The following is a 27369-nucleotide window of genomic DNA, read 5'->3' as shown; positions in this document are numbered from 1 at the left end:
CAGGTGGGGACTTGAGAGGAAATTATGTAACCAACATATCCAAAATATATCCAATATATTAAATGCTTGCAAATGATGTGTAGAAGTGATGTTAATTCACAAGAGCGCACCCAGTGTATGCAGAGTTTACATTTCCACTTAATCAAAGTACACTTACTATCCAGAAGAAATTTCTCAGTTGATAGGAGATGGTTGTCTATAAGTATATATATATTTCCCTGATTTTTACCGTTGACACTCATACTTACAGTTTCAGTGTCTGGCATTAAATAAATCATTACATTTTACAGCAAAGACCAGCTACTGTAGCCGGGCAAAAGTTGTGGTCTTTGGCATGATTTCAAATTTAAAGTAGGAACGCCGCTCTGTCCGCACACCACATAGTTCGGACCCGCACGCACATGCTAGCAGACGCACTCATCCACCGAGGCCAAAACAGCAGCTGGCTGGCACAGGCAACAGAGGAACATTCGTGGCACTGCTTCACAGCGCACATAACGATTAGATAGTGTGCACATACGAGGCATCAAGACATTTTGTGGTATTTCGCTCAGCTTTACTACAATCAAGTGACGGACGAAGAATTCGATAAATTTGAGCTATGCCGGGGCGTCCGTGACGAGTGGACTACACACATTTGTTTCGGTGGCATGTAGACAACGGAAGAGTACAAGAAAGAAGGAAAACGGTGAGTGTGTGTATTGGTAATGCATGACACAGCTCAGAATGTCAAGATGATCCAGTTTCGCAGTTTTTAAACAGGATTCCTGTACGACAGTCGAATTGCTGCTGTTTGAAACGAAGAGTTCGTGTTATATACTTTTGCATCGGGAATCGGGCATGTCAAGGTAGCTATGGAACGCAGATAAGTCGCAAAATAACAGTGGTAGGAATGCTGATTTGTGTGATTTAGGTCGTTGTTAAATGGCCTCAGTTGATAACCAGAAGTTTGAATTTAACATGTTATTGCAAAAAATAGCCCATATACGTTTGTGGGTGTGAGATGAAATCCAAATGTAAGCATAGATTCTTAGGTAGGAACCGTTCCGTTTTAACTTAAACGCTCAAACAGGGATCGCAGTTAAAGTAAGCCCATCATATTAAAGTGTAATATTAAGGGATCAAAGTGCCGTTTTTCTTTCCTGCTCATTCAAGCCACAGTGTTTTATGATCAGCCACTCGGAGTCACACGCCAGTCTCTGCAGTCGAACCATCTTAACTTCAGAGTGTAAGTTAGGATGATTTATGGATATATGGGTATATATTAAGCCTTAGTGTTGTTGCTTTTTATTTATCAATAATTGTCCATGGCATTTAAATCAAACAATGAAATATTTCGTTTACACGTGACTCGAAGGTTACTTTTGAAACATAGCATATGAGTGTGGAGCTGGTTGATCCCTTTGTGCTGATCCCTGAACCCGTAAGGTACATCTTTGATCATTCTTGTTTCTGACGCAGACATGGTAACAGTGCTATTATCAGCCACTTATAACGCTTTTATACAGTTTGCAAAATTAGCGCTTTCCCAAATTAATCTGAATGTCTGACACAAAGACTGCCGTGTACTTCACCTTCATCGGCAGTGAGTACGAAATCAGAGATAAGACCGAGGTCTGGTTACCCAGGACACGGATGCTCAACTCAAATCAAGTGAGGCTGCAGTTATTTATTCCAGTATATGTCACGGCACCTGATTTCACTAAGTGGGCTCCGTACCGCCATTCTTTTATGTTCACTTCTCTGCTTCCTTTGGGGAAACTGAGCGGTGGTGTACAAGATTGCAAAGCCTGCGCTCCAGGGCCCCTTTCCAGACACTGAGTTCAAACCTTTAGCCCAGTTATATATTTAAGCACTAGACGGCAGAGTGTAATGTCGTTCCAAATGCAGTTTTTATATATGCTTATGTTAAAGGAGCTGTAAGTAATTAGCCATTATACTTACACCTAGTGAAATGGATATTTCAGAGATTCTGTACTAAATCTATTTAAACATGGCCGTTTCCAAGTGGGGGATCCGCGCTAAGAAGCATAAACTGTTTCATTTGATGACTACAGAGCATGATGATTCTTCATCTCGTGTGAGCTGTATTTAATGAATTTTTTAAAATAAAAAAATAAATAAATAAATAATCACTTTCAGAAATATTTGCTTCTTTTGGTAGTAAAAGATTTATTGCTCCTTTGACATTAACATAAAAACTATCAGTAGTCGCTGCTTCTTGCTGTGTTCAAGACACAACTTCAGAATGGAGCTAATTATCTTTTTATCCCCTAAGTCCCTGGATAATTATTCACTTTTTTAAATGGAGAGTTATTTTCCATTTATTATACATGGCCCCCAGTTTTGTCTGCAGCTTTGGTGACTAAATGTTTGGTGACTGTAAATGTTAAATGTTATGTTTCATTTGTTTCTGTCTGAGTGTATGAGTTTTTGTCTCAGCCTGTATTTATTAGTGTGAGTGTTCATGCACATCATCTGTGTGTGTGTGTGTGTGTGTGTGTGTGTGTGTGTGTGTGTGTGTGTGTGTGTGTGTGTGTGTGTGTACGTGCATATGCATGTGTATGCATCCTAGTGTAGCACCTTTTCAGTAGACCACATGCTGCACTTGTTATGAGTGTATTTGAGTAATTACTGATGGGATTGGCTGAGTGCAGATGGTTTCCTTATTTGTCCTTATATTCCTTATATTCGTCCTTATACAGTAACGGATTCTTCCCGTTTTTGGTACCTGGTCATACCCATGCAGGCACTGGATGAGGAGATGCATCTACTGCTGAGTGGCGGGTGATATATACACACTGACAGAAGCACTTCAGTGCTCTTGTAGCTTATCTGATAGAGTGGATGGAGCAAGGTGCTAGCAACAGCCTCGTCATGATTTTGATTTTCAGGGTGCACACATACTGATTAAATATTTACTCTAAATGTAAATCTGTAGATTGAGAATAATTCTTGAAATTAGCAGTTCAGTCATACATACACCAAGCCACAAATTTATGCTAGCCCTTACAAAACTTGAAAATATATTACAGTATATTTTTCTTAAATGTATTGGTGCATCTATGATGTAATGAATTGTTGTTGATGAATTATTCTTTAGATACTTGTTAATAAAGCAAAATTGTAAGGCTTGAATGAGTTGTTCTTTAGAACACTAAGTTCTACAAAGCATAGACATATTAGTTGGCTTTTGTGTTTGTCAATATGAAGTAGGCACACATACATTGATGTGCATAGATTATTTTATGCGCATGCATTAGTCACAGGTAGCTTGCACTGTTGTCATAGATCAACACTACAACTCTTTCAACTACAGACCACAATGCATTTATTTTACAGTGCTGAGCACCCAGGAGCACCCTCTAGATGTTTCTTTCCAATTAGAATACACAGTGGTCTCTTGGCATCTGCAGTAAATGGCCTGGTTGAAACTCTGTCGAAAGCAGAATGGTGGCAGGATGAGGCAGTAGGATGCCAGCTCCTGCCTGGGGTACATGTAGAATGCTCAGGTCCATTCATTGCTGATGAATGCTGCACTGCAAGGATCGCAGTGGTGCTTTGGTGGGGCCCGCGGGGACAGCCGACTGGGTCACTATGAGTCATGAGTCCTTAATGTTTCTGTGGAATTGGGAAGATTCAGTTTTCTCCCACTAACAGCTCCCCCTGTGTACTTTTCTACAAACAACGTGAAAATTAACAGTAATATGAATAATCTGAAAGGTTTTCCAAATATATACTCAAATTGCTATTGATTGCTATTGAATGCTGTGGCTGCACCTGCAGGGATCAACTGTATCCCCTGAGCTTGCTTTCTATCACAGTCTTTTATGCCCCTTTTACCTTCCTGTCACATTGTTTATTTTTAGGATTTCTGTAGATCCTGCATGAAGCAAGAAAAAAAAAGTATCAAGCAGGAAAAAGTGAGAGAAAGAGTGCAAGTAAGAGAGAGAGAGAGAGAGAGAGAGAGAGAGAGAGAGAGAGAGAGAGAGAGAGAGAGAGTAAGAAGCTTGCAATGCAAGTGCAAGTTTTGCAAGTTCTGAAAACCTTCCTGCTGTTTTCTTGTGGGCGTGATTGGTTGAGCTGGATTTGTTCTGAGCCAATGGATTTGACCTAGGTCACATTCAGTCCCTGCATGACCCCTCCGGATGAGGAAGACAGCCAGCCCTTCAGAATGTGAGACACCATGCACATTCCTTTCTTGTGTGAAACCCTTGTCTGGATCCCTTGTCTGGAACCCTCGTTTGAAATGATTCCAGCAGAAAAGCAGCCTTGACATCACAGCTGTGCCAAAGAAATGGCAGTGCCAGTCAAGAGTTTACATTTCTCTTCTTAGAGCCTACCCCCTACCCCGAGTAGTGTATTATACCCAGAAGAATACACTCAGAAGACTACTAAGAAGAATACACTTTTGTGTGTACACTTTTTTGAATACACTTTGTACAGTATGTTTGTTCGGGGAAGTCACAAACTGTTTACCATGTAATTTGTAAGGTAATGTAATGAATCAGTTCTGCAACAGTCTTTGAAACAACAGTATCTTGTCTAGATTGTGATAGGAAGCAGTCATGATTGTTATAAGTAGTTTTCAGGACTGTGAAGTGAAGGAAACAAGACTGTGTTGTGAAGCATTTAGGACTGATATGAAGCATTCAGCACTGTGAAATGAAGCATTCAGCACTGTAAAATGAAGCATTCAGGACTGAGATATAAAGCAGTCAGCACTGTGTGATATAAGCATTCAGCCAAAGCAAAGCAAGGCAAATTTATTTGTATAGCACTTTTCATACTCATAGGCAATTCAAAGTGCTTTAAATAAACAATAAATTAGAATTATAATACCTCCTGAGATCTATCAACTTGGGAAGGGTATTGCCAAAGTAAAAATCTAAGAAAAGGTTACACTGTATTTGAATAGAATAAAATGTATATAATTTAAATTTAAAACAATTAAATAATTACATTAAAAAAAACTAAATAAAAAATTAATTGATTAATTAATTAATTAAAACAGGAGAACAATTGATTAAAGCAAAGTAAAATGAATGTAAAGAAATAAAATAGTGAAAAACCCTTTATAAAAATAGCTAATAAAAACAGATATGATTAATGAAAGATATAATAAAATCAGGGCTGTAGATGACATGTACAGTACAACTGCAATAGCTTAACTGGTTTGAAAGGCACAGGAGAACAGACATGTTTTCAGTCTCGTTTTGGAAATGTTAATCTATGCATATCTCACCACTTCTGGAAGTTTATTCACCATTATGTCTCATTATCTGGACCGTTAATAGGTCAGACGCCACTGATATGAGGTGTCTAACAGGCCTGCATTTCTACACCATGTTGGTAATGTAAGTAGGAGTAAATTTGTATACAAATTTAGTGATTTGTATACAGTATTTTAACATCTACTCTGAATCTGACAGGGATCCAGTATAGCGCTATAGTACTGTGTAATGTGTTTATAGCTCTTAGACTTTGTTTATTCTCTGGCAGCTGTATTCTGAATAAGCTGGAGCTGTCTGATGGATTTTTGAGGGAAGTGAGTAAGGGGGCTATTTAATCAAGCCTGCTAGAGATAAATGCCTGTGTGATTTGTTTTTCTAGGTTTTCTGCACTCATAAAGTCTCTGAATTTTGCTTTGTTTTCAGCTGCTAAAAAGCTGACTTTGTAATAAATTTAACATGGCTGTTAAAGCTGAGTTAATTAAGACTCCAGGGCTTTTATGTTTACATTTTACGCATTTGTACGTGTTTACCCATTTGTACACTCTTATACATAGCAACTTACAATTCTCAGTTTTGTTACAGAGGTAGGCGAATGTAGTGTTAGGAGTCTTGTCCAAGGACTCTAACTGGTGTAACATAGAGCACTTGCTCTGACAGGGAAGTGACCCCCAGGCCCCCACAGAGGTGGCAGCTTTGTTATCCACTACACTATACCAACCACACTTAAAGTCTTAAAAGTGAGATAAGCATTGACCTTCTTTTTAAATTTGGCAGTTGAGGCAATTCATTTAAATAAGACAGTTAGGATGCATCCAGTTATCGATGAGATCCCTTCGATGAGATCCCTACATCAATGGTCTATTGGACTGTATTCATCAGGGATGCAGGTGAAGTAAGTCTGAGTATTATCTGCATGGCTGGACATAGTCAGTACTGTGATGTGAAGCAGTCCACTGTTGAAGCACTATTCAATGAAGCCTGAGTACAGCATGACTGCTTGTTGCCTGTGTGTTGGGCGATACTAAAGCAAAACAAATCCAGTCAAGGTTCACCAGCACCAACTTTCTCCACTGAACACACAACACACTGAGCACACTGAACATACTGAACACACAAAACACTGAGCAAAGGGAACACCTTCAGTATGCCGAGTACACAACACACTGAATGCACTGAGAACAGTGAACACACTGAACACACTTCAAGCTTGAGAAGAGTTTTCTGCAGTCCCTTCCCCTTTATCAACAACGGAATGGAGTGATATTTAATATTCATGATTCAGACATTTAAATTTGGAATCCAAACATGATGCTATGAGTTTTCATACTGCTTTGAACGTGAATGTGCCTCTCTCAAGAGCAGCGACCCGTTTGTCTGTGCAGTGGCCCTGTCAGCCAGGTTCCCCTGTGAGCAGGACCCCATTCAACAGTCAAAGCAGCAAGGCTCCTTAAGGGTTTACATGTAAGGAGAGCACACAGACTGCAGACTCTCTCTCTCTCTCTCTCTCTCTCTCTCTCTCTCTCTCTCTCTCTCTCGCTCTCTTTCTCTCTGTCTCTCTTTCTCTCTCTGTGTCTGCTTCTTGCTCTCTCTATCTCTGTCTCAGCATTTTGCACAGATTGGAATCTGGAGGAAGGTTGGAATGTCGTAGTGGGAGTGGGAGCAAGGGACAGAGGGAAAGAAAGAGGAATGTAGAATTGTGGTAAATTCTTTAGTCCCAATTTGGCTTTCCCACACTGACAACAGCACAGCTATAGTAGATGAAACAGAGGTTCTCCTGATGTACACAAATCACAGGTGCAGCTGGTATATGGCATGTGTGGGTGGTCATGGTGTGTGTGTGTATGTGTAAGTGCATTAGTGTTAAGGTATGAATATGCTTGAGAGTGATTTCCCTTACTATACTTTTAGCTCTTGGTGTTGACTTTTTTATATTCCACTTTTTATTTATATTTCTATTATTAATTTTATTGCCAACAGGCTTAGTATTTTTTTTAATTGGTTGGTGAACTGGTGGCTGAATTTGGTATTTATGTCAAGCTACAGCTTTGTAACACTTGAGAACAACAGTGGAAATAAGTGGGTCTTTTTCCCATAGTTTTTATGGAAAAGAAAAAGAAATTAGAAAATAAAAAGAGTTCCAGTGATCTATATTCTTCACTTATTCATTTTCAGTGGTTTCATACATCAGAAATACACACATCAGGTTGGAGATAATGTAGGTGTACAGTGGGTTGGGTCCTTGGTTACACCAAATCAGATTGGTACAGGTTCTAGTTATAAATGTATAAATAAGTCCTTGTTCAATTATTTGCTATATATTCCACTTTTCTCAATGTTTTAGAAAGCGTTCCATTTGGAAGCTTACAGTAATAATACCAACTAAACTATTAATAGATGTGGTTACAGGTTAACTTGAATACTGGTTCAGTAACGCATCCTCTTTTAATGCACTTTTAATGGACTGTACTGGTAGTGTGCCCCAAGTCCTTAAATGCTCCCCGTTACACAATACATTAGACATCATCAATGGTGGTTCATCAAGTGGTTCTCTGTGGAGGGATGAGGGCTTTACTTCTATGGAAGGACAAGTAAATGAAGTCAGGTGTATTGCAGCTACCCCGCTGCTACTAAAGACATGCTGAGTATATGTCCAAGCAGTTGCAATTAAAAAAAAAAAAAAAAAGTCTTTGATTAGAGCTCCCAGACATAATTTTGCTTGGGGCCCCAGAAACGTCAAATCTGCTCCTGTGTCTATGCCTCTGTACAGAAATGTAGCATATTGCTCTTAATCTACCATCGCTATTCTGTGCATGGAAGACCTTCAATACATCCTCCTGCTGCAGGAACACTTCCTGTTTGACTGAGACTGATGCAAGACTGATGAAAAGAAAGAGAACAGGAAAAATGACAGGCAAGGCTGAATGGGGCAAGAGACATAAAAAAAGATATGCCCCCTCCTACCATCCAGATGTCTTCAGATGAACAGAATGCTGGAGATTTGTGAGAAACCAGTGAGAGAGGTTCATTGTGGTGAGCGAGTGTATGGGGAGTTATCTGGTGCAGTTTTCAGAGGTGGTGGCTGGGCTTTATTGCACGACCCTATGGGCTTCATATGTTCTTCATAAACTTCATATGTTCTGGATGTGTGTTATTGCAGAAACGGCCTCATTATTACCATACTCGCATATCTGCACTGTTTGAAAACCTGTCATCTCTCCAGCTCCCTTTCTCTCTGTCTTCCTTTCTTCTTTCTCTCTCACTCATTTGCTCTGACCTTCTACCTTCTTCTGTGACTCACTCTCATTCTCTGACCTATATATCTGGTGCAGGGAGCAGATCTGCTTGACAGCTCTATTTGAAGCTGCACTCAGGCCGTGGTAGCAGACCGATCGTGGAAGCAGACTGATCATAAACCTATGCCTCTCTGTTATGAGACTGGAGTATAGTTTCTCCCCTTGGATCTAATCCTTAGAACGCTTGAAATTAGAGGTTTCTTTGCTCCTGAACAACTTGCGAATTCTGATTTAGTATCTGGCATGTCTGAGAAATGCTAAACCATGAAAACACGGAGCTGTGCAGTAGACAAGTACTGAGTGAATCAATGGCACTTGTTTTTTCAATGAGGCTTCAGTAATTGGAACTGCAAGATGAGATTTCAGTTCCGGTGTCATTGATGTGTCCTCAAGTGGCATTTATTTGTAAACAGTTTTTGATTTTTTTTTTCTTTTGCAATATGATAAATGTTACTAGGGTGCAACGTAAGCTATTTTTTTCCTTGTTTTTACTCCTTTTGCCGAGTACATAGTGCAGCGATGTGTTTTACCACGCAGTCATGTTGCTTGGTGCTAAAACAAGAGAACTAGTAGAAAGTATGCCAACAGGACAGTGGAAAATAAATGGCACTGTTTGGTAAGATCCAAATCATGGCCAGGTTTACATCCACATGTTGCCGAGATCCAAAAGCAGTGCAACCCAGTCCACTCGAAGGATTGAATTTCCTGACTAGCCAAGTTCCATGAGGCGTACACACCTGACCACTAATGCAGCGTGGCATGATCGAATGCGCCAAGCCACATTGAAAAGACAGGTGTGTCAATAGCAAGAATTGTTATGTGTGATAGCAGTTGCACTGTCAGGTCTAATTGTACACCTCCAAGGGGGAAATTCAAGATAGTTATTTTTAATCAAGTGGCTGAGTGTAGACAATTATCAATAAAAGTCCCTTACTGCACCTTATGTGTGCAAGTATGTCAATATTATGGAATATATATATATATATATATATATATATATATATATATATATATATATATAAAAGTTAATAATAATGAAATTTTAATTATTTTAATTTCCCCCTCAGTTCCTCAGATGTTCAGCATACATAAGAATACATGAATATACATACATCATAGGTGGCTGCCTCATGAAATTGGTTATGAAAATAACATTAGCATGGAAAGCTGCCATACAAAGCTCAATTAATGGGTAATGGGTGGCTTTGAAGAACTTTGAGAACTTTAACATATTGATTTAATATCTTTCATCAAATATATCGATTTAATATAAGATATTGATGTAATATTTAATATAAGATATTGATTTAATTTTGTAACAACCTCCTCCTCAACTCCTCCCCTTAAGCCCATGTAGCCTATCGGCACATGAGCTTTGTGTTTCTATCGTCTTGTCTTGTCTGTGTGTGTGTGTGTGTGTGTGTGTGTGTGTGTGTGTGTGTGTGTTTCCTCATTTCCAAACCCCCCGTCCTGTTGGTTACTCATCCATATTATCACCTGTCCTTTGTCACAACCCTTGTTAAGGGACTTATCCTGTGTTGTCAGTAGTGTTTGTCAGTGTTTGGCCCTGTGTGTTTCACATGTTGTGCTTTATCACAAGTATTACCAGTTTCTCTGTTCGCTTATTCTAGTTTGTCCTTGTTGCTTACGTTTTGTTTCGGTTTTGTTTCTGTTTTAATAAAAGGCTTCTTTCAATTATGGAGAATTGTCTGCTTCCTCGTCACGTCTCAACATTACAAATATTTGCTTAACACAGCATAATTACGTTATTTCATTATTTTTGATTAATTATTTGCTAAAATATAGTAACATTAACAAAAAATAAGGGTATGTATGTAACTTTTGACTGGTCTGGTTTTATATATATATAAAATTTCGTTTTATTTATTTATTTATTTTGCAGTTTACACAAGATAATCCTTGAGTCTGTTTAATCTTAATTTTGGCCCAGTAGCATGAAAACTGTGCTGAGGAGTGTTTAGATTTGAGCAGGGACATGATTGATTTGTGAGTTATTTGCTATTTATGGGAGGTGAAGTACCTATGAAATGGTAGGGCATGTTTTTAAATACCCCATGAACTCACTGAACCCAAATCTGCAACTTTTTACTCTTGCAACAGGGCAGTCCTCTTACTTAGAATGGCAAGCTACCATGAGGACACACGCGCGTGTGCACACACACACACACACATGCCACATGCACGCACACATATACACACATGTAACAGTGCAGTCCCCTTACTTAGAAAGGCAAGCTACCATGAGGGGAGAGACACACACACACACACACAGACACACACACACACACACACACACACAGACACACACACACATATATATGCGCGCGCTTGCTCTCTCTCGCTCTCTCTCTCTCTTTCTCTCTTCCCCCTTGATGTACTTCCTGCATTAGGCAATGCCAAGGTGGGTTTCTTTTCTGTTGGAGGCACATTCCGGTTTGTTTACATGTTCGAGAGATGCCTGTCTCACAGGGGTGCACCTGGAGCCCTTCCTTCTCGACTTGCCTTACTCGTCTGTCCTCCTAAATCACGGGGCTGTTTGCAAAAGTCTGATCTGCTGTGCAGCACGTCAGAGGAAATTTCACTGTTGCGCAGGGCTAAGGCAGCACAAGTCAGCGATCTGGAAGCCGGCCCTGCTGCTCAGGACCAGCTGGGATTGGTTTAGCATGTCGAGGGTTGCCATCCTCTCTGTGGCTGGCTGATCCTACTCCTTGCAACCTGACAATGGACTTGAGTCACTATGTTCCCCTCTACTTGCTGGAGTAAGTAGAAACTTTTAGCCAAGTCTCTATTAGGGAGTGTCATATATATGCAGGCAACCAGCAGGATTGGATGGAGACTGTAGGCTGCTGTTTGTAATTGATCAAATTGGGTGCTGCTGTGTGTGTGTGTGTGTGTGTGTGTGTGTGTGTGTGTGTGTGTGTGTGAGAGAGAGAGAGAGAGAGAGAGAGAGAGAGAGAGAGAGAGAGAGAATGACAAGAGAGAGATTTTAACTGTGAATGTCTTTGTAAATATAGTGTTGGCTGTTTGAGCTGAGTTGAACTACATTGGTGACGGGTATTGGCCATGTGTGCTAGCTCTGACTTTGGACTGTGAGCTTTGTCTCTGATTACTGGAGTGTGAAAGCACTCAGTTCCTCTGGCTTGCTCTAGACTGTGTATGTGTGTGTGTGTGTGTGTGTGTGTGTGTGTGTGTGTGTGTGTGTGTGTGTGTGTGTGTGTGTGTGTGTGTGTGTGTGTGTGTGTGTGTGTGTTTAAATGAACTGATTTATTTATGAAGATTAACAAACCTCTAAAACTGTTCATAATGACCTCCAGCACACCTGTTGTCTTACCATACTGACAAAGACCCATTCCACAAACATCTTGTAGACACTTTCATTCACACTACTCTTATTTACACAAGAGGTCCTTTGTATATGTGTCTGTGTGTGTCCTCACTGTTGGCACTGTTTCTTTCTGATGTGTTCATGTGAAACTGCACTTAATGTGACTGTGAGAGTAAAAAAAAAAGGGATATGAAAGAGGGAACAGAGGGTGAGAAAGACGTTGTGAGAAAAAAGAAAAGACGGAGGGCCAGAGAAAGACAAAGAGAGAGAGAGAGGGAGGGAGATCGAGGCAGAGGCACAAAAAGAGAAAGAGACAGAGAGAGAGAAAGAGAAAGAGAGGAGGTCATTGATCAGTAGGAAGGTGAGTGCAGTGGCTTGCTGGGTCACCCATAACCCCTCCCAGACAGAGACAGAAGAGAAACAGAGGAAGGAAAGGAGGGGTTGGGTACAGGCCCACACTGCCTTTCTCTGTCTTAGTCGGCCTGTGCTATCTCCGCATCTCTGCCTGTTGGCTGCAGTCACGTTTCAGCACCAGGCAGCGAGGCCAAGCCGAGCTCACTATGAGGACTCTCCACAGGCTGAAGTTGATGAGTTCTCCGAGCCTCAGCGAGCTGGGCAAAAGTGAGAAGACAGCCTTGGAGGATAGGGGCTCTCAGCAACACAGGGATGGAGCCAACGCCACCTGGAACAGGTACTGCGTGCATACACACACACACACATTTTATACTTTAAAGTTGGAGAAGTTGGGACAGCAGCTGCAGTCACTCCTCTTGGATGATCCAGGGTGCATATGCATGTCAGAGCTCCTGCAGCAAACTGCCATGGTACGGTGGAGATTTGTACAATTATTTTGTTGTTGTGCAAAGAGATAAAGAGACGGAGACACCCCACACTGTCTAGAGCTGTTTAATTCATCCTCTGACAACCGCGTGGGCGGTTATGTATGTTTGCCTTTCTTCTGCTGTCACGGCTCACCCATCTGCGCGTTGTGCTGGGCAGCTGCAGACTTCGCCATCTTCCTCTCGTGACCCAATTTCATTGTCATTTTTGAGGAGTATGCCTTGAAAGATTCAAATACTTCCTCCGTCATTCATGCACAGTGCCATGCTTTTTCAAGCAGAATGGGGTGCGATGGTGCCCGCATCTAACCCAGAGCTTCTGGCGGCTCATGGCGGCTCATGTCCTCCCCACTGCCCATGCCCGTGCATGCACGACTTGGGGGTACGGTGGCACTCAGCCGCTGGCATGCATCCAGTTCATCAGCTGGCTGAGATACAGGGGCGAACACAAAGAGGGCACTCAGAGAACAGAGGACTTTGTTTTCTCCCACTCTCACTCACACGCACACACACATACACACACACACACCACACACACTGAGAACAAGCAAAGCATGTGTGGTATCCGGACGCTAATAGAAGCAGTCACTGGTGAGGTTCGAGACAGAGGCAGGAGAGAGAGAGGGAGGGAGAGAGAGAGAGAGAGAGAGAGAGAGAGAGAGAGAGAGAGAGAGAGAGAGAGAGAAAGAAAGAAAAGATAAAGCTGCTCAGCCACAAAGCAAGGAGAAAAAAGGTTATCTTGCCACTTTCAGTATTTTACAATGCACTACAGAGAAAAAGCTTTATTTAAAAAATGTTAGAAAATTCAGTCACATTAATCTTCTGATTTTTAGGCATAAAAGAAAATGGAATGTAAGATTCATATAACCAAGTTTAGTCCTTTTCCGGTTGGACATAATTTCTTTTGTACAGATAAATTATATGTTTGCATGTAACCATATCATGTTGGTTCTTGGTACTCCAGGTAATGAAACCATATGGAAACCATTCATGCTTTCCCTGGTTACTCTAAAATCTCCTTAGCTCTCCATTTGAACTCAACATACAAACAGTCAATAGTAATCTGGCACATATGTAAATGTATTTATATAGAGTGCACGTGTATATATACAGTGCACGTGTATAGAGCAGTAAATGTAAGAAATGCAATCCAAATTGTATTTCTTGCATAAGTTTCAAGTTGTTATTCCATAATCACAAATAGTATCTTGATCATTGTGTGTTTATGCATTTGTGTTTGTGTATGTGTGTTTGTGTGTGTGTGGTTGGGCATGTGTGTGTGTGTGTATATGTGTGTCTGTGTGTGTGTGTGTGTGTGTGTGTGTGTGTGTGCCTACAGCATTCATAATGCAGTAATTTCCGTGTTCCAGAAGAAGGACCTGGGTGACAATGAGCTGTACACCCTGAATGAAGGGGTCAGGTAAGTGAAACGAACTTTGACCTCCAGCCCCATGCTGCATTTTCACCACTCCAGTCAGTCTGCTGTGTGCCTGTACTCTTCAAAACCATTTGCACCTTTTTCGTTTTCATTATTGAACCACAATATTTCCCTGCAAGTGCAATTCCTGAAAAGCCTGTATAACCTCAGTGCCTATGAATGTCAGGTGAAGCTGTTGGATGGCCGTTGTCTGCCATCTGAGGCTCCTATTGAAAAGCTTCACCTCTGCTAAGTGCTGGAAAATGAGACTCTTTCATACGCCTACTCACCCACACAGAGACAATTAGAGACACAAAGAAGCCAGAACCACATGTTGATTTTCCTGAGCTGATCTGAGTGTGGTAACAGAGGTTGGAGTGAAACGTTCAGTGATCTGCTCATATCTGCTCCTCTTACTGCAGAAGGTGCTGCACTGAGCTCAAAGATGACAAAGCCTGTACTATTAGACCACAAACGCCAGTTTAGAATGTAAAGTAATGCCTGATTTATGCGCTCTTAAAAGCGGTTTGCTTTGTTGGGGTTGTAGTTTGCGATAAAACCACCACTGCATGAAAGAGCCTTTTATCTGACAACTAGCTCTTTAGCCTTCTTCGCAGTCTGGAGAACCATGCTGACTCAGAAATGATAGCAGTAATATTTAAACCAGTTATCAGATCCATTAATAATCACAATAGTTTCATGATTTACAACTGTGACATGGTCTGCCCCTCTTATTTTTGTTTCCTATTGTCCCGTGTGACTACTCTGCTGATGGCCTGCACATCTCAAGCCCCCTCAACACGGGAATATTTCAGTCAGACTGTCTGGCCTCCAAACCCCCCCCCCCCCCCCCCCCCCACTGGTGGCTGTGTTGTGCTGTGCCACTCTTCCCCTACAGATCTGGAATTTGATTGTGATTTTTCCTATATTTAGTCTGACATTGGAAGTGCAGTCCTAGCACTAGGTTGGGTGTTATACATGCCATGGCTGCTTTTAAAAAAAGAAGATAAAACAAAACAGCTGCGGCCAGATTTACTATGAAGATGAATGTAAAAGTATTAATACTAGGCTAGCGAATAGTTTAGGAGCATGTGCTTTTCCTCAAGATGACCAAAGACACACACAGACACACACACACTACTGTGCTACTGTGTGTGTGTTTGTGTGTGTGTGTGTGTGTGTGTGTGTGTGTGTGTGTATGTGTGTGTGTGTGTGTGTGTGTGTGTGTGTGTGTGTGTGTGTGTGTGTGTGTGTGTGTGTGTGTGTGTGAACTGCTAATTAATAATAATAATTAATAATAATAAAAATTGTTCATATAGATAATTTTACCACGTTAGCAGCCAGTAACCTCCTTGAGTGATTTCTCCCTTTTTTAACTAACTGACAAGCAGGTTTAGGTAGTAAGAGAAAATGTGTAAAGGATTTTTGATACCAGGAGACAAGAATGGAGCTGCATTCTGTTAGTTATAGGAAAAAATGCAGTCATTTGATTACTGTTCATAATACAATCAAACAAACAAACAAAAAGATTCTCAAGACTGTTGTCATACTGCAACACTACCAGTATGGAATGTGGCCTGTTTTTATTTAAAGTTTTTAAATATTTTCCAGTGTGTGTTTTTTGGTTCTTTTACTTTATTCCCATGCAGTTTGTGAATGGAAACACGTGTTTTGTGAGCTCTTTCTGGGGCAATTCAAGGATTTTTCCCTTTCATTATCACAGCGTAAGTGGTAACAGCTCTGATTGCGAGCAAACATCTTATTTCAACTGTTGACATGAGATATGTTTTTCTGATACTGATATCTGATAATGATGTTTCTGATGTTATGTGTTTCATATAAATATATGTGTTAACGTTATCTTGTGTTTAATTGAAGATAAATTGCAGATTACTGGAGTGCAAAAAGCCAGTCATTTTCCTCATGTTATGTAAAATAATCATTATCAGGTACACTCCTATATACACTTAAGTGATAATGCTCTGAGAGGTTAGAGAGGTTATCCAGATGACAGTCTGGTTTTAAAGATATACCCTTCTGAACTGGGTGTAGTGACCTTTTCCAACCTGAATATTATTCTCTGAAAAAAAAATTTAAATGGATGAGTCCACAGTCTATCCCAGAAGAGTGTTATTAGGCAGTATATGGAAACAAATCACCACAGTTACAATTTGAAGGGCTTTGTTCTTACCAGTGCCAAAACTCACTATACCTGTCTGTGTTTACACTGGTGGAGTCTGTGTGATAGAAGTGTAGAGACTGGCCATTCTGAAAGGGCCTTCTCAGTAATGCTAGCCTTCTGAGGAAGGGACATGTTTATATGGACAATAGCCCTGACTTGTTTATGGTTCAGCATAGAGAAAACACAGGACCTTATGGAAAGGTGCATGTCAATGGCTAAGGAATTGGTTTTATTAGATGGTGTGTTCATTTATAAGATTACTTTTTACAATTGTTGGTTAAAAAGGAATCCAAGTGTAATCAGGAATCAGACTACATTACTGTAATATAATAATCCTTTAAATTAGGTTGCAGATTATTTTTTTAATAGGTAATCAGTTATCTGTAACAAAATCTATTTGTAAAGTAATCCTACAAACCCTGTTGACAAGATCCTACCTAACTAGCACAAAAAGATACATTGTTAAAATAAAAATAAAAAAAAGAAAATTAAATGAAGGATTTATTACTGCAATGCTATTTCATTACTTGTTTGATAAAGTAGCTATTTACAAGATACTAAAATTATAGTAATGCTACCACCTCTCTACTGGATGTTAAATGTAGCTAGCTTTATGTGTGTGTCCTCACTGTTGACACTGTGTGATAGAGGGGAGGAAGGAGAGAGAGAGAGAGAGAGAGAGAGAGAGAGAGAGATAGAGAGAGTGAGTGAGTGAGTCAGTCTCTTCATTGTGTCCAGCAAACTCAGAGGAAGCTCAAGTGTCCCAAGAGCAGTAATACTGTAACATTCCAAGCTGATTCAGGAAACGATGACAAGTGTTGTGTTTATATGCATGTCTAATGATATCTGTTTAACCGAGAAACTGCAAGATCTAATATTTTCAAAATAGCTTTTGACCAAGATAATATGCATTTGTGCAGTTTATTGCAGAATAAAATTGCTAGCACAATAAAAGAAATCACTTCATTTAGTTACTTCATTTAGTTTATTGATGTAGGAAAACTTCAAATCTGTTGGGTAAACATAAGCCTTATTTCAGATCCTCTAAGCCCAGAAGGTAATAAAATGAATGAAATAGTGGAGGAACTATAAGAGTGGCAGCATCAGTAGAGCCTGCAATGCACGAGGTGAACAGTCACTGATTAGCCTGTCTCTGTGGTGGGTTGCCTTGGAAACCTGACTGTTTCTGGGTTGCTCTCAGTCTCATTTCCCGTGTGGCCAGCTCATAGAAAGGCATGACCTCATCACTTTGAGATGCACAGGAAACAGGAAGCACCTGTCCCTCAACCTGCAAAAAACAAAGAAAGACAGAAGGCTAAAAAGGCTTTAGTTTAATATAAGGATGAAGGGTTCAAAGAAAACTTCAAGCGTGACTGGACATGTTATGCTAGACAGAGGAGACAAGAATTTATAAATGGACAGTGTGAGGACAGTGAGGTGATGCTCCTTGGCTCTTCTGGCAGTTTGGAGTTATTGAGCCTTCACTAGGACACACTTTTTCACACAAGTCTCACTTGTTCATTCACTCCTTCATTCCTTTACTCCATCACTCCCTCACTCCCACACTCAGTCCACTCTCAACTCTTTACTCCCTCCCTCCCTAACTCCTTAACTCCCTCATTCTCTCAATCTTCTGCACTGACAATACCCATTCTTGTGTTTCAGGCAGCTGCTGAAGACAGAGCTGGGCTCCTTCTTCACAGAGTACCTTCAGGTGAGGAGCTGTTGGACACAGTTACAACCTTCCCTTTTCTGTCAGTGATTAAAATAGAATATAAAACACTACAGAGAAAATTTAGAGTCCTTAGGGTTAAATAGGATGTGTGTATAAAATGCCCCCTTCACAGCATGCCTTATTCTAACAGACAAGCACTTAATAAACCCATCTCCCAAAACTGTTTTCTTCATTCAGAAAATAAGTTAACTATGCTATATTTAGAAATAGCATGTTAAGGCTTCTCATGGCTAGCAAAATGTGATGGTCAGCATTTCATAAAATAGTAATATGAAAAGAAACTGACTGAAACCATGTCACCAGAAACCATTCACTTGAAATATTTGTTCATTCTGATTCGTTCAGCGCTTCCACACGAGTGAGAGCTTCACAGGTGCTCATTCCTTTCTTAGTTTGTTCAGAATGCTGACGAGGGAAGGTACAGGTGCTTCCTGACCAGCATTCCTCTCCTCATCTCCGGTTAGGCAGAGCAAGCTGCAGTTGTGGACACAATGATCAAAATTCTCATGCAGCTAATCTAAGAAGGCATATGTTTTCTCATTAAGAAATGTTTATATGCTTGCCAAGAGAATTGTGAATTTTTCGTACAGTGATTTTTTGAATTAATCATGGGAACAAGAAGGATGCACATTAAAAAAAAAAATCAGCTTCGGATAAATCTCTTATATAGCCAAATTGTATAATCAGAATGAGAGAAAAAAAAAAAAAACATTATGAAAAGGTAATATGAAGCATGATTGATAACTTAAGACATCAGTGAAAAGCACAAGATGTATTAATTGAGACAATATCCAGTGGTGTGAAAAAGTGTTAGCCCCCTTCCTGATATCTTTTTTTTGGCATGTTTGTCCCACTTAAACATTTCAGCTCATCAAACAAATTTAAATATTAGACAAAGATAACACAAGCAAACACAAAATGCAGTTTTTAAATGAAGGTTTTTATTATTAAGAGAAAAGAAATGCACTCCTACATGGCCCTGTGTGAAAAAGTGATTGCCCCCCATGTTAAAACAAATTAACTGTGGTTTATCACATCTTTGGAAAGCTGAGTTCAATTTCTCTAGCCACACCTGTTCTCAATCAAGAAAGCACTTATATAGGACCTGCTTGACAAAGTGAAGTAGACCAAAAGATCCTCAAAAGCTAGATGGCATGATGTGATCCAAAGAAATTCAGTAACACATGAGATACAAAGTAATTGAGATCTATCAGTCTGGAAAAGGTTATAAAGCCATTTCTAAATCTTTGGGACTCCAGCGGACCACAGTGAGGACCATTATCCGCAAATGGCGAAAAAACGGAGTAGTGGTGAACCTTCCCAGGAGTGGCTGGCCAACCAAAATTACTTTTTGGAAGGTGTATGTCCCATTATAGCTGGTGTAAAAGTAACACAGCATTTCAGAAAAGGAACATCATACCAACAGTAACATGTGATGATCTGGGGCTGTTTTGCTGCTCCAGGACCTGGAAGACTTGCTGTGGTAAATGGAACCATGAATTCTGCTGTCTAGCAAAAAGTCCTGAAGGAGAATGTCTGTCTGTTCATGACCTCAAGCTGAAGCGCACTTGGGTTCTGCAGCAGGACGATGGTCCAAAACTTACCAGCAAGTCCACCTCTGAATGGCTTAAGAAACAAAATGAAGACTTGAGAGGCCTAGTCAAAGTCCTGACCTGAATCTGATTGAGATGCTGTGGCATGACCTTAAAAACCCTCCAATGTGGCCGAATTGCAACAATTCTGCAAAGATGAGTGGGCCAAAATTCCTCCACAGCACTGTAAAAGACTCTTTGCCAATTATCGCAAATGCTTGATTGCAGTTGTTGCTACCAAGGGTGGCCCAACCAGTTATTAGGTTTAGGGGGGCAATCACTTTTTCACACAGGGCCATGTAGGTGGGGTTTTTTGTCTCTCTCCCCCCCCCCCCCCCCCAATAAACCTTCATTTAAAAACTGCATTTGTGTTTACTTATCTTTTGTCTAATATTTAAATTTGTTTGATCTGAAACTAAGTGTGACAAACATGCAAAAAAAAAAAAAGATATCGGGGGCCAAACACTTTTTCACACCACTGTATTTTACAATGTTATATAATTAAAGTAAGCAATGTAAGATTCTAAGCCATTTTGAGTAACATGACTTGCTCTGATTATTATAGAACCAACTCCTCACCAAAGGCATGGTTATACTGCGGGACAAAATTCACTTCTATGAAGGTAAGAAACTGGAAGAGCTGAGAATGAGATGAAGGGGGGTGTCAAAGTGTAGGTTTCTTCAGAATTGTTTTTGTAATCGTTATTCTAGATTTCAGTTTCCTTTAACAGTGAAACCCACATCAGTACTCGCGGCTTAAAGCTGCTAGAAAGGTGCTGACAAACGAGTGTAATGTTTGTGTGAAATTGATGCAAGCATATTTCCAAAATTGCATGTTTGTACAAGTATACAGTGTATGCATATATCTCTCTCTCTCTCTTTCTCTTTCTCTATATATATTTTATATATATCACACTTTAAAGAAGTGCAGCTCTGTAATAATTAGTCATGAACAAATCATCTTTCGGTCTTAAGTGGCTTCTAACACCTCCCTTTAACCTTTAAAAAGGGTTTAAAAACATGCAAAAGAAGAATGGATTTCCTCTACTTTTATGTAGAGAGCACATGTGTCAAACATCATCGCTTTAACAATGAATTTGCATGAATCATCTGATTTCCCATGCAGGTCAAAAGTTACTAGACTCTCTGGCTGAGACGTGGGACTTTTTCTTTTGTGACGTACTCTCCATGCTACAAGCCATATTCCACCCAGTCCAGGTATGTCATTGGCTTCCATGGCAACATTTGTCACCTGGATGCTTAGCAGTGATATCACTTAACTAGACGACAATTATACATCCTTATATGTGTGTTTTTAGGGCAAGGAGCCCTCAGTGAGGCAGCTGGCTCTGCTACACTTCAGGAACATCATTACTCTGAACATAAAGCTGGACGATGCCCTATCCCGGCCCCGTGCCCGTGTGCCTCCCTCCATCACACAGATGCTGCTCATATTGCAGGTAAGCGTGGTGCTACCTCATGCTTGCATGCTGTAGGCGTGCTGGTGCCATCTCACACAGGAAGAGCTGTTATGGGCACATGATAGATTAGTACCTGCCACTGTTTGGACTGTGAACAGCAATGGTCAGAAGTGACCAACCACCCTAATTAGCTGTTGCTCTGCTGACTTGGTTCTAACTGTAGAAACAAGCTAAGCTCAAAACCTACAAATTAGGATATGGCACATGCTGTTTTGTATCAAGTACAAGTACAAGATTGTTCAAGGAATGAAGAAAATGTCAAATTCGCTATAAATATATGTAATGGATACTGATTCTGCCTGTGAGAAACATGACCTAATTTAATGCCAGAATACAGCAAAACATTTTCTGTTGCATTTTCATATTGATTCTGTTTGAGGTTCGACCTCTGTGATGTAAATGTGTTCCGGTACCAATGGTTTCTAAGTCTACTGACAATTACCATAGTTTCCAAAGTCCAACAAGACACGTATACCATATACATCCTCGTAGTCTATGACCTTGTTAACGACAATACCAGAATGCTTCGTTTCCTCTTCCGTTACCTCATCGGAATGATGCTCTTATGTTGTTACTTTCATAGTTCCTATAAGTAAATGCACTGCTGGATATTATTTGGAGCGTGCATGTGTGACATGCATATGGGATTTTCATCATGCGCTGCCAGGAAGCCACATGAGGAAAGGCTGAATGAATGTGCTGCTTCTAAGAAATATCTGGATCATAAGGGTTCTACTAACTACAGGTGACTTGCTTATGTTCCATATACTGAAGCAGGAAGGTGGTTAAATAACATAGTATAAAATGTAAGGTCTGCGTGTACAAGTGTTCTGTGAATATGTATAAGTATTTAAACCAAATTTTGATATAGCAAGGCTTTTTTAAAATAGTTTTATTTACCCCCTCTCCCTACCCCCTACTTTTCTACCAGTGCTAAGCATAAATATCTCACTCCACTGAATATTTCTCATCTGTAGCTGAATGTACCTAACCCCCAAGAGCATATGATTAAATGATTACCGGTTTCAAGGTAAACCACAATAAAATCCCTGACTGATGATAGTCATTTAAATTTTTAGTCATGATTAATATTTTTTTTACATTGACAGTATTTAGCTGACACTTTTATCCAACACAACTTACAGTCATGGCTGAGTACAACTTTTCAGCAATTGCAGGATAAGGGCCTTTCTCAGGGACCGAACAGTGATAACTTGGCAGTGGTGGGACTTGAACTGGCAACCTTCTGGTTACTAGTCAAATACCTTAACCATTGCCTATTAGCATACCAGTAGTGTAACCTGAAGTGGTGTAGTGGAACCCATGTTTTTTTTCAGCTCCAAAGTAGCTGAATGCTAATTAAGAATTAATTAAATTACATTTACCTGACACTTTTTTTTTAATTTTTTTTTTTTTTTTAATCCAAGTCATCTTAGTTATGACTGATTACACCTTGAGCAATTGAGGGTTAAGAGCTTTGCTCATGGGCCCAACAATGTACCACTGCCGCTGAATTCCATGTACATTTATAGCTGCATATTACAGAACACCATTTAGTCCAGTGTGTCCTTCTTCTGTATGGATTCTTGATGCAACTATCCTACTTTACAATCAGAGGGAACACTGGAAAACACTGTTATTTGTAACGTAGTGAATGGGAGGCAGATGCAAACGCTGAGAGGAGCGAGATTTATTAAGGGCAAATCTAATCAGAGTCATAGTCATGATTCAGGGTCAATTTACCAGCATGTACAGTTCTGGGAAAAAGAAAAACACAATAAGAGGAAAGGGAAGCAGGCTACAAGGAATACCACGACTTGCATGAGCAAAGCAAAACAGACACAAGGTTTAATTTAATAATTCCCTCTTATGTATTATCAAGATATTCTAAAATGAGCTACAAATTAACTGACTATACCAAGACATTTAGAAAACTTCACTCTGTTCTTCTATTGCACATGATATGTAGTTTAAACACCTAACCAACATTTTTGTTCATTTTAAATTCATTAGTCAGTAGCTTAATTAAATCTAGTAGTTTAATTAGTTGTAAAATGTTTGAACAGGAGAAACATTGTATTCTTTGGTATAGGAGATACAGGACTGGGTTTGAGTCCCATCTACGCCATCTCCAGTGTGGTCCCTTAGGCAAGGTCTTTAACACCACCCAACATCTAGACTACCACCTAAACAACTAGTAGCTCAGTGTTCCAACATTTGCAAGCAGCAAATGCTATCACAACTAGAGACTGACAAAATACAACATAGTGCTCTGGCAAGGGGGAGCTGGGATGACGGGTCAAATGGCCAGCAACACATTGGCAAGAACACCAGAGGAGCCAAACACCAGATACTGGTCACTCGAGACTGTTAGACCAGACACACCAATCAGTACACTCTGGATCCAAGGAAACTCCTCACAATGCACAGAGATTTTGTCCGAACTTTGAGGTTGTACACTAAGTTGAAGTGGAATGAGGGGGGCTGTGAACTTGTAAGTGTCAGCTGAAACAACCATGATCCAGGACACCAGGTTGATGGCCCTAAGTGATGGAGTGCTTAGTGAGTACCTTAGTACCTCAGACAGCAGAAACGCAAGGAAGATGAGAGTTCCTGATCCTCCTTATTCTCATGGGAGGATAAACCACTGCATGGTATGTACCACTGGCAAATAGTGGAAGTGTCTAATATGGAGAAATCCTGCCAATTGCTGACAAAATCTGAATTGAAAGACATCACAGAAGCACTAATCATGGCAGCACAGGAACAAGCTCTGAATACAAGGTCAATAGAGGCTGAGATCTACCACACCAGGCAGGACTGCAGATGCAAACTGTGCAAAGATGCCCATGAGACGATCCAGCACATAACAGTGGGATGCAAGATGCTAGCAGGCAGGCTAGCATGGACCACCATAACCAAGTGGCCAGCCTAGAATGCAGAAATATCTGTCTCATGTACAAAGCAGGACACACTCCCGAAGGTGGTGGAGAATGACCGATTTAAGAGCCTATGGGACTTCCAGATCCAGACTGAAAAAAACGGTAATGGTGAAGGCAACAGTGGTTCCCATGGAGAATTAGGGGCTGTAACCCCCAAACTGGGAGAATGGCTACAGCAGATCCCAAGAACAACATCCAAGATCTCCCAGAAGAGTGCAGTCCTGGGAATAGCTAAGATACTATTTAGGATGCTCAAGTTCCCAGACTTCTGGTAGAGGACCCAAGCTTGAAGGAAAAAGACCGCCCAGAGGAGGTGATCACATGGACTATTGTCTGAGGACAGCAGAGACCTCTGCTGTAATCAAATCTTCTTTGAGCTTGTAGTGCGTGCAATGATGTTGCAATAGGCTTTATCAGGAGACTTAGTCTAATAGTATGACCATGTTATGAATGCAAGATTTTATGTAGAAATTACTGAAGTCATGAAGCCTGCTGGACCTTTTCATTACTTCATGGTAGATTTGACTGTTTGCACTGTAGACAGATTTTGGAAGTTTCATGGTTGCACCACACCTGGCAATGTGGTCAGTGCCATTTTCCAGATTTTTCTCAAGGCTTTTAGAAATGTGTCTAGAATGGAATTGACTCTAATATTGTGTGACATGGAACGTTTTTTGTGAAATCTACTGAAAGCTGAAAAAAGGGAGATATCATTTTTGTTTTGTCAAGAATGTTTCAGCAGATTTTTGGGAAGTGAAATCTTGATTCAATTTTAGCATTCTCATTTTAGATATTTTTTTAACAATGACAAAATATGCAGGGGGAAAAACTGCTAACATCATTACTAGCATATACCAGCTGACAATATATGACTCAGAATTTGAAAGAAGTGGAACTGGGGCAGTCCCTACTGCCTTGCCTTACATTTGTGAAGAATTGTCTTGACAGAAATGTAGAATAAAAATGTGTAGTGGGAAATGTTACATGCACACAACTTCAAAATTGGCAGACTTGTGGTTTGTGTTCTTTTTGACGTCAGAGACAAGTCATTATGAGTAGTACCGACACACACAGGCATTTGGGAGTTCACCTGCAGCCTGGCTGCTTGGTTTAATATATGACTGTAAAACATTTGTAAAGTAAGTCTATAAAATTATGTCCAAAGTAATTTTAACAGAGCCATACTTGGTCGGGGCTCCTTTTGCATGAATTACTGCATCAATGTGGCGTGGCATGGAGGCAATCAGCCTGTGGCACTGTTGAGATGTTATGGAAGCCCTGGTTGCTTTGATAGCAGCCTTCAGCTTGTCTGCATTGTTGGGTCTGGTGTCTCCTCATCTTGACAATAACCCATAGATTCTCTATGGGGTTTAGGTCAGGTGAGTGTGCTGGCCAATCAAACACAGTGATACTGTGGTTATTAAACGAGGTATTGGTACTTTTGGCAGTGTGGGCAGGTGCCAAGTCCTCCTGGAAATTCCACATGCGTATCTCCATAAAGCTTGTCAGCAAAGGGAAGCATGAAATGCTCTAAAATGTCCTGGTAGATGGCTGCGCTGACTTTGGACTTGATATAACACAGTGGACCAACACCATGATGAAATGGCTCCCCAAACCATCACTGATTGTGGAAACTTCACACTAGACCTCAAGCAGCTTGGATTGTGTGCCTCTCCACTCTTCCAGACTCTGGGACCTTGATTTCCAAATGAAATGCAAACTTTACTTTCATTTGAAAACAGGACTTTGGATCACTGAACTACAGTCCAGTCTTTTTTCTCCTTGGCCCAAGTAAGACGCTTCTGACGTTGTCTCTGGGTCATGAGTGGCTTGACACAAGGAAAGCGACAGTCGTAGGCCATGTCCTGGATATGTCTGTGTGTGGTGGCTCTTGAAGCACTGACTCCAGCAGCAGTCCATTCCTTGTGAATCTCCCCCAAATTCTTGAATTGCCTTTTCTTGACAATCCTTTCAAGGCTGCGGTTATCCCTAATGCTTGTGCACTTTTTTTCTATCACACTTTTCCCTTCCACTCAACTTTCCATTTATATGCTTGGATACAGCACTCTGAACAGCCAGCTTCTTTAGCAATGACCTTTTGTGGCTTACCCTCCTTGTGGAGGGTTTCAATGACTGACTTCTGGACAACTGTCAAGTCAGCAGTCTTCCCCATGATTGTGTAGCCTACTGAACCAGACTGAGTGACCATTTAAAGGCTTAGGAAACCTTTGCAGGTGTTGTGTTGATTAGCTGATTAGAGTGTGACACCATGAGTCTACAATATTGAACTTTTTTAGAATATTCAAATTTTGTGAGATACTGTCTTTTGGGTTTTCATTGCCTGTAGGCCATAATCATCAACATTAAAAGAAATAAATGCTTGAAATAGATCACTCTGTGTGTAATGAATCTATATAATATGAGTTTAACTTTTTTAATTGAATTACTGATGTAAATTTAACTTTTCGATATTATTCTAATTTATTGAGATGCACCTGTATCTGGAATAATGTGACTAACTGACTCCAAATTTATGATTGGTTTTAGTGCTAAATGAGACCTTTCATAACTGAAGATGTTTAACTGGTCATGCCTCAGGTTTTGTGAATGTTTCATATGCTTGTTTCCATGCATGGTTTTGATAAGGATAGCGAGTCTGATCCCTCTGAACATAAGGCAGCGAGGGAGTCATTTGTTTTCCTGTATTTGCTCCATGTGGCTGGTGTCTAAGAAGAAGAAATGTTTCTTTGAGGCCTTCAGCATTTCAATTGCTCATTTGAAGCCTGCGGACCTTCCTCTATCTGTTTGTTGCCTCAGGCTTCCATAGCTTACATACACAGAGGTGAATGGCTACTATAAATACATTCATTTGGCTCTCAGCACTCCCCTGCTCCCTTCTGAGTCAGTTTCCAACATTCCCTACATTCCCAGCTCTATACATTCCATAGATTCCCATATTACATACATTCCTTAAATTTACAACTTCTGTATCCTCCATTCATTCCCAGCATATTATTCCATAAATCCCATACATGGTCATTTTATAGTTCTGTACATTCCCTACATTCTAAGTTCAGCATTCCATATATTTCCTACATTCCCAGCTCAGTTCCCTACTTTCCCTACATTGCCAACTTAGCATTTCCTACATTCCCAGCTCAAAACAATAGATTTTTAATGGAAAAGCCAAGGGTATGAAAGAGTGAACCTAGAAAATGTTAGTGTGTATGTACACATGCACATGGTTTTTGCTGATTTCTGCACGTTTGAGCCGACAGGAGGAAGCTTCTGAATTCTCCGTAACTTTC

General features: G+C 40.4%; 1 protein-coding gene across 4 annotated transcripts in view; it reads left to right on the top strand.

Annotated features, from left to right (window-relative positions):
- The first annotated feature begins 395 nt into the window (after positions 1 to 395).
- The window catches only part of LOC113585493 (proline-rich protein 5), a 31336-nt gene continuing 4362 nt past the window's right edge, over positions 396 to 27369 (top strand). Inside the window, exons 1-7 of one of the 4 annotated variants that reach the window (XM_035523726.2) lie at positions 396 to 688; positions 12451 to 12564; positions 14052 to 14132; positions 17977 to 18025; positions 20204 to 20261; positions 20765 to 20856; positions 20958 to 21098. In XM_035523726.2, coding sequence (XP_035379619.1) covers positions 12461 to 12564; positions 14052 to 14132; positions 17977 to 18025; positions 20204 to 20261; positions 20765 to 20856; positions 20958 to 21098 — 525 coding nt within the window. In that variant the 5' untranslated portion in view covers positions 396 to 688; positions 12451 to 12460. Of the gene's footprint in view, positions 689 to 10523; positions 11308 to 12391; positions 12565 to 14051; positions 14133 to 17976; positions 18026 to 20203; positions 20262 to 20764; positions 20857 to 20957; positions 21099 to 27369 lie in introns of those variants that run through there. The other 3 variants (XM_081712589.1, XM_035523725.2, XM_035523724.2) reach the window with 3 other exon arrangements.

Source organism: Electrophorus electricus, chromosome 4 (assembly GCF_041902795.1).
Source record: "Electrophorus electricus isolate QZ-2024a chromosome 4, ASM4190279v1, whole genome shotgun sequence".
NCBI classification, from domain to species: Eukaryota; Metazoa; Chordata; class Actinopteri; order Gymnotiformes; family Gymnotidae; genus Electrophorus; species Electrophorus electricus.
This window is presented reverse-complemented; position numbering and strand designations above follow the sequence as displayed.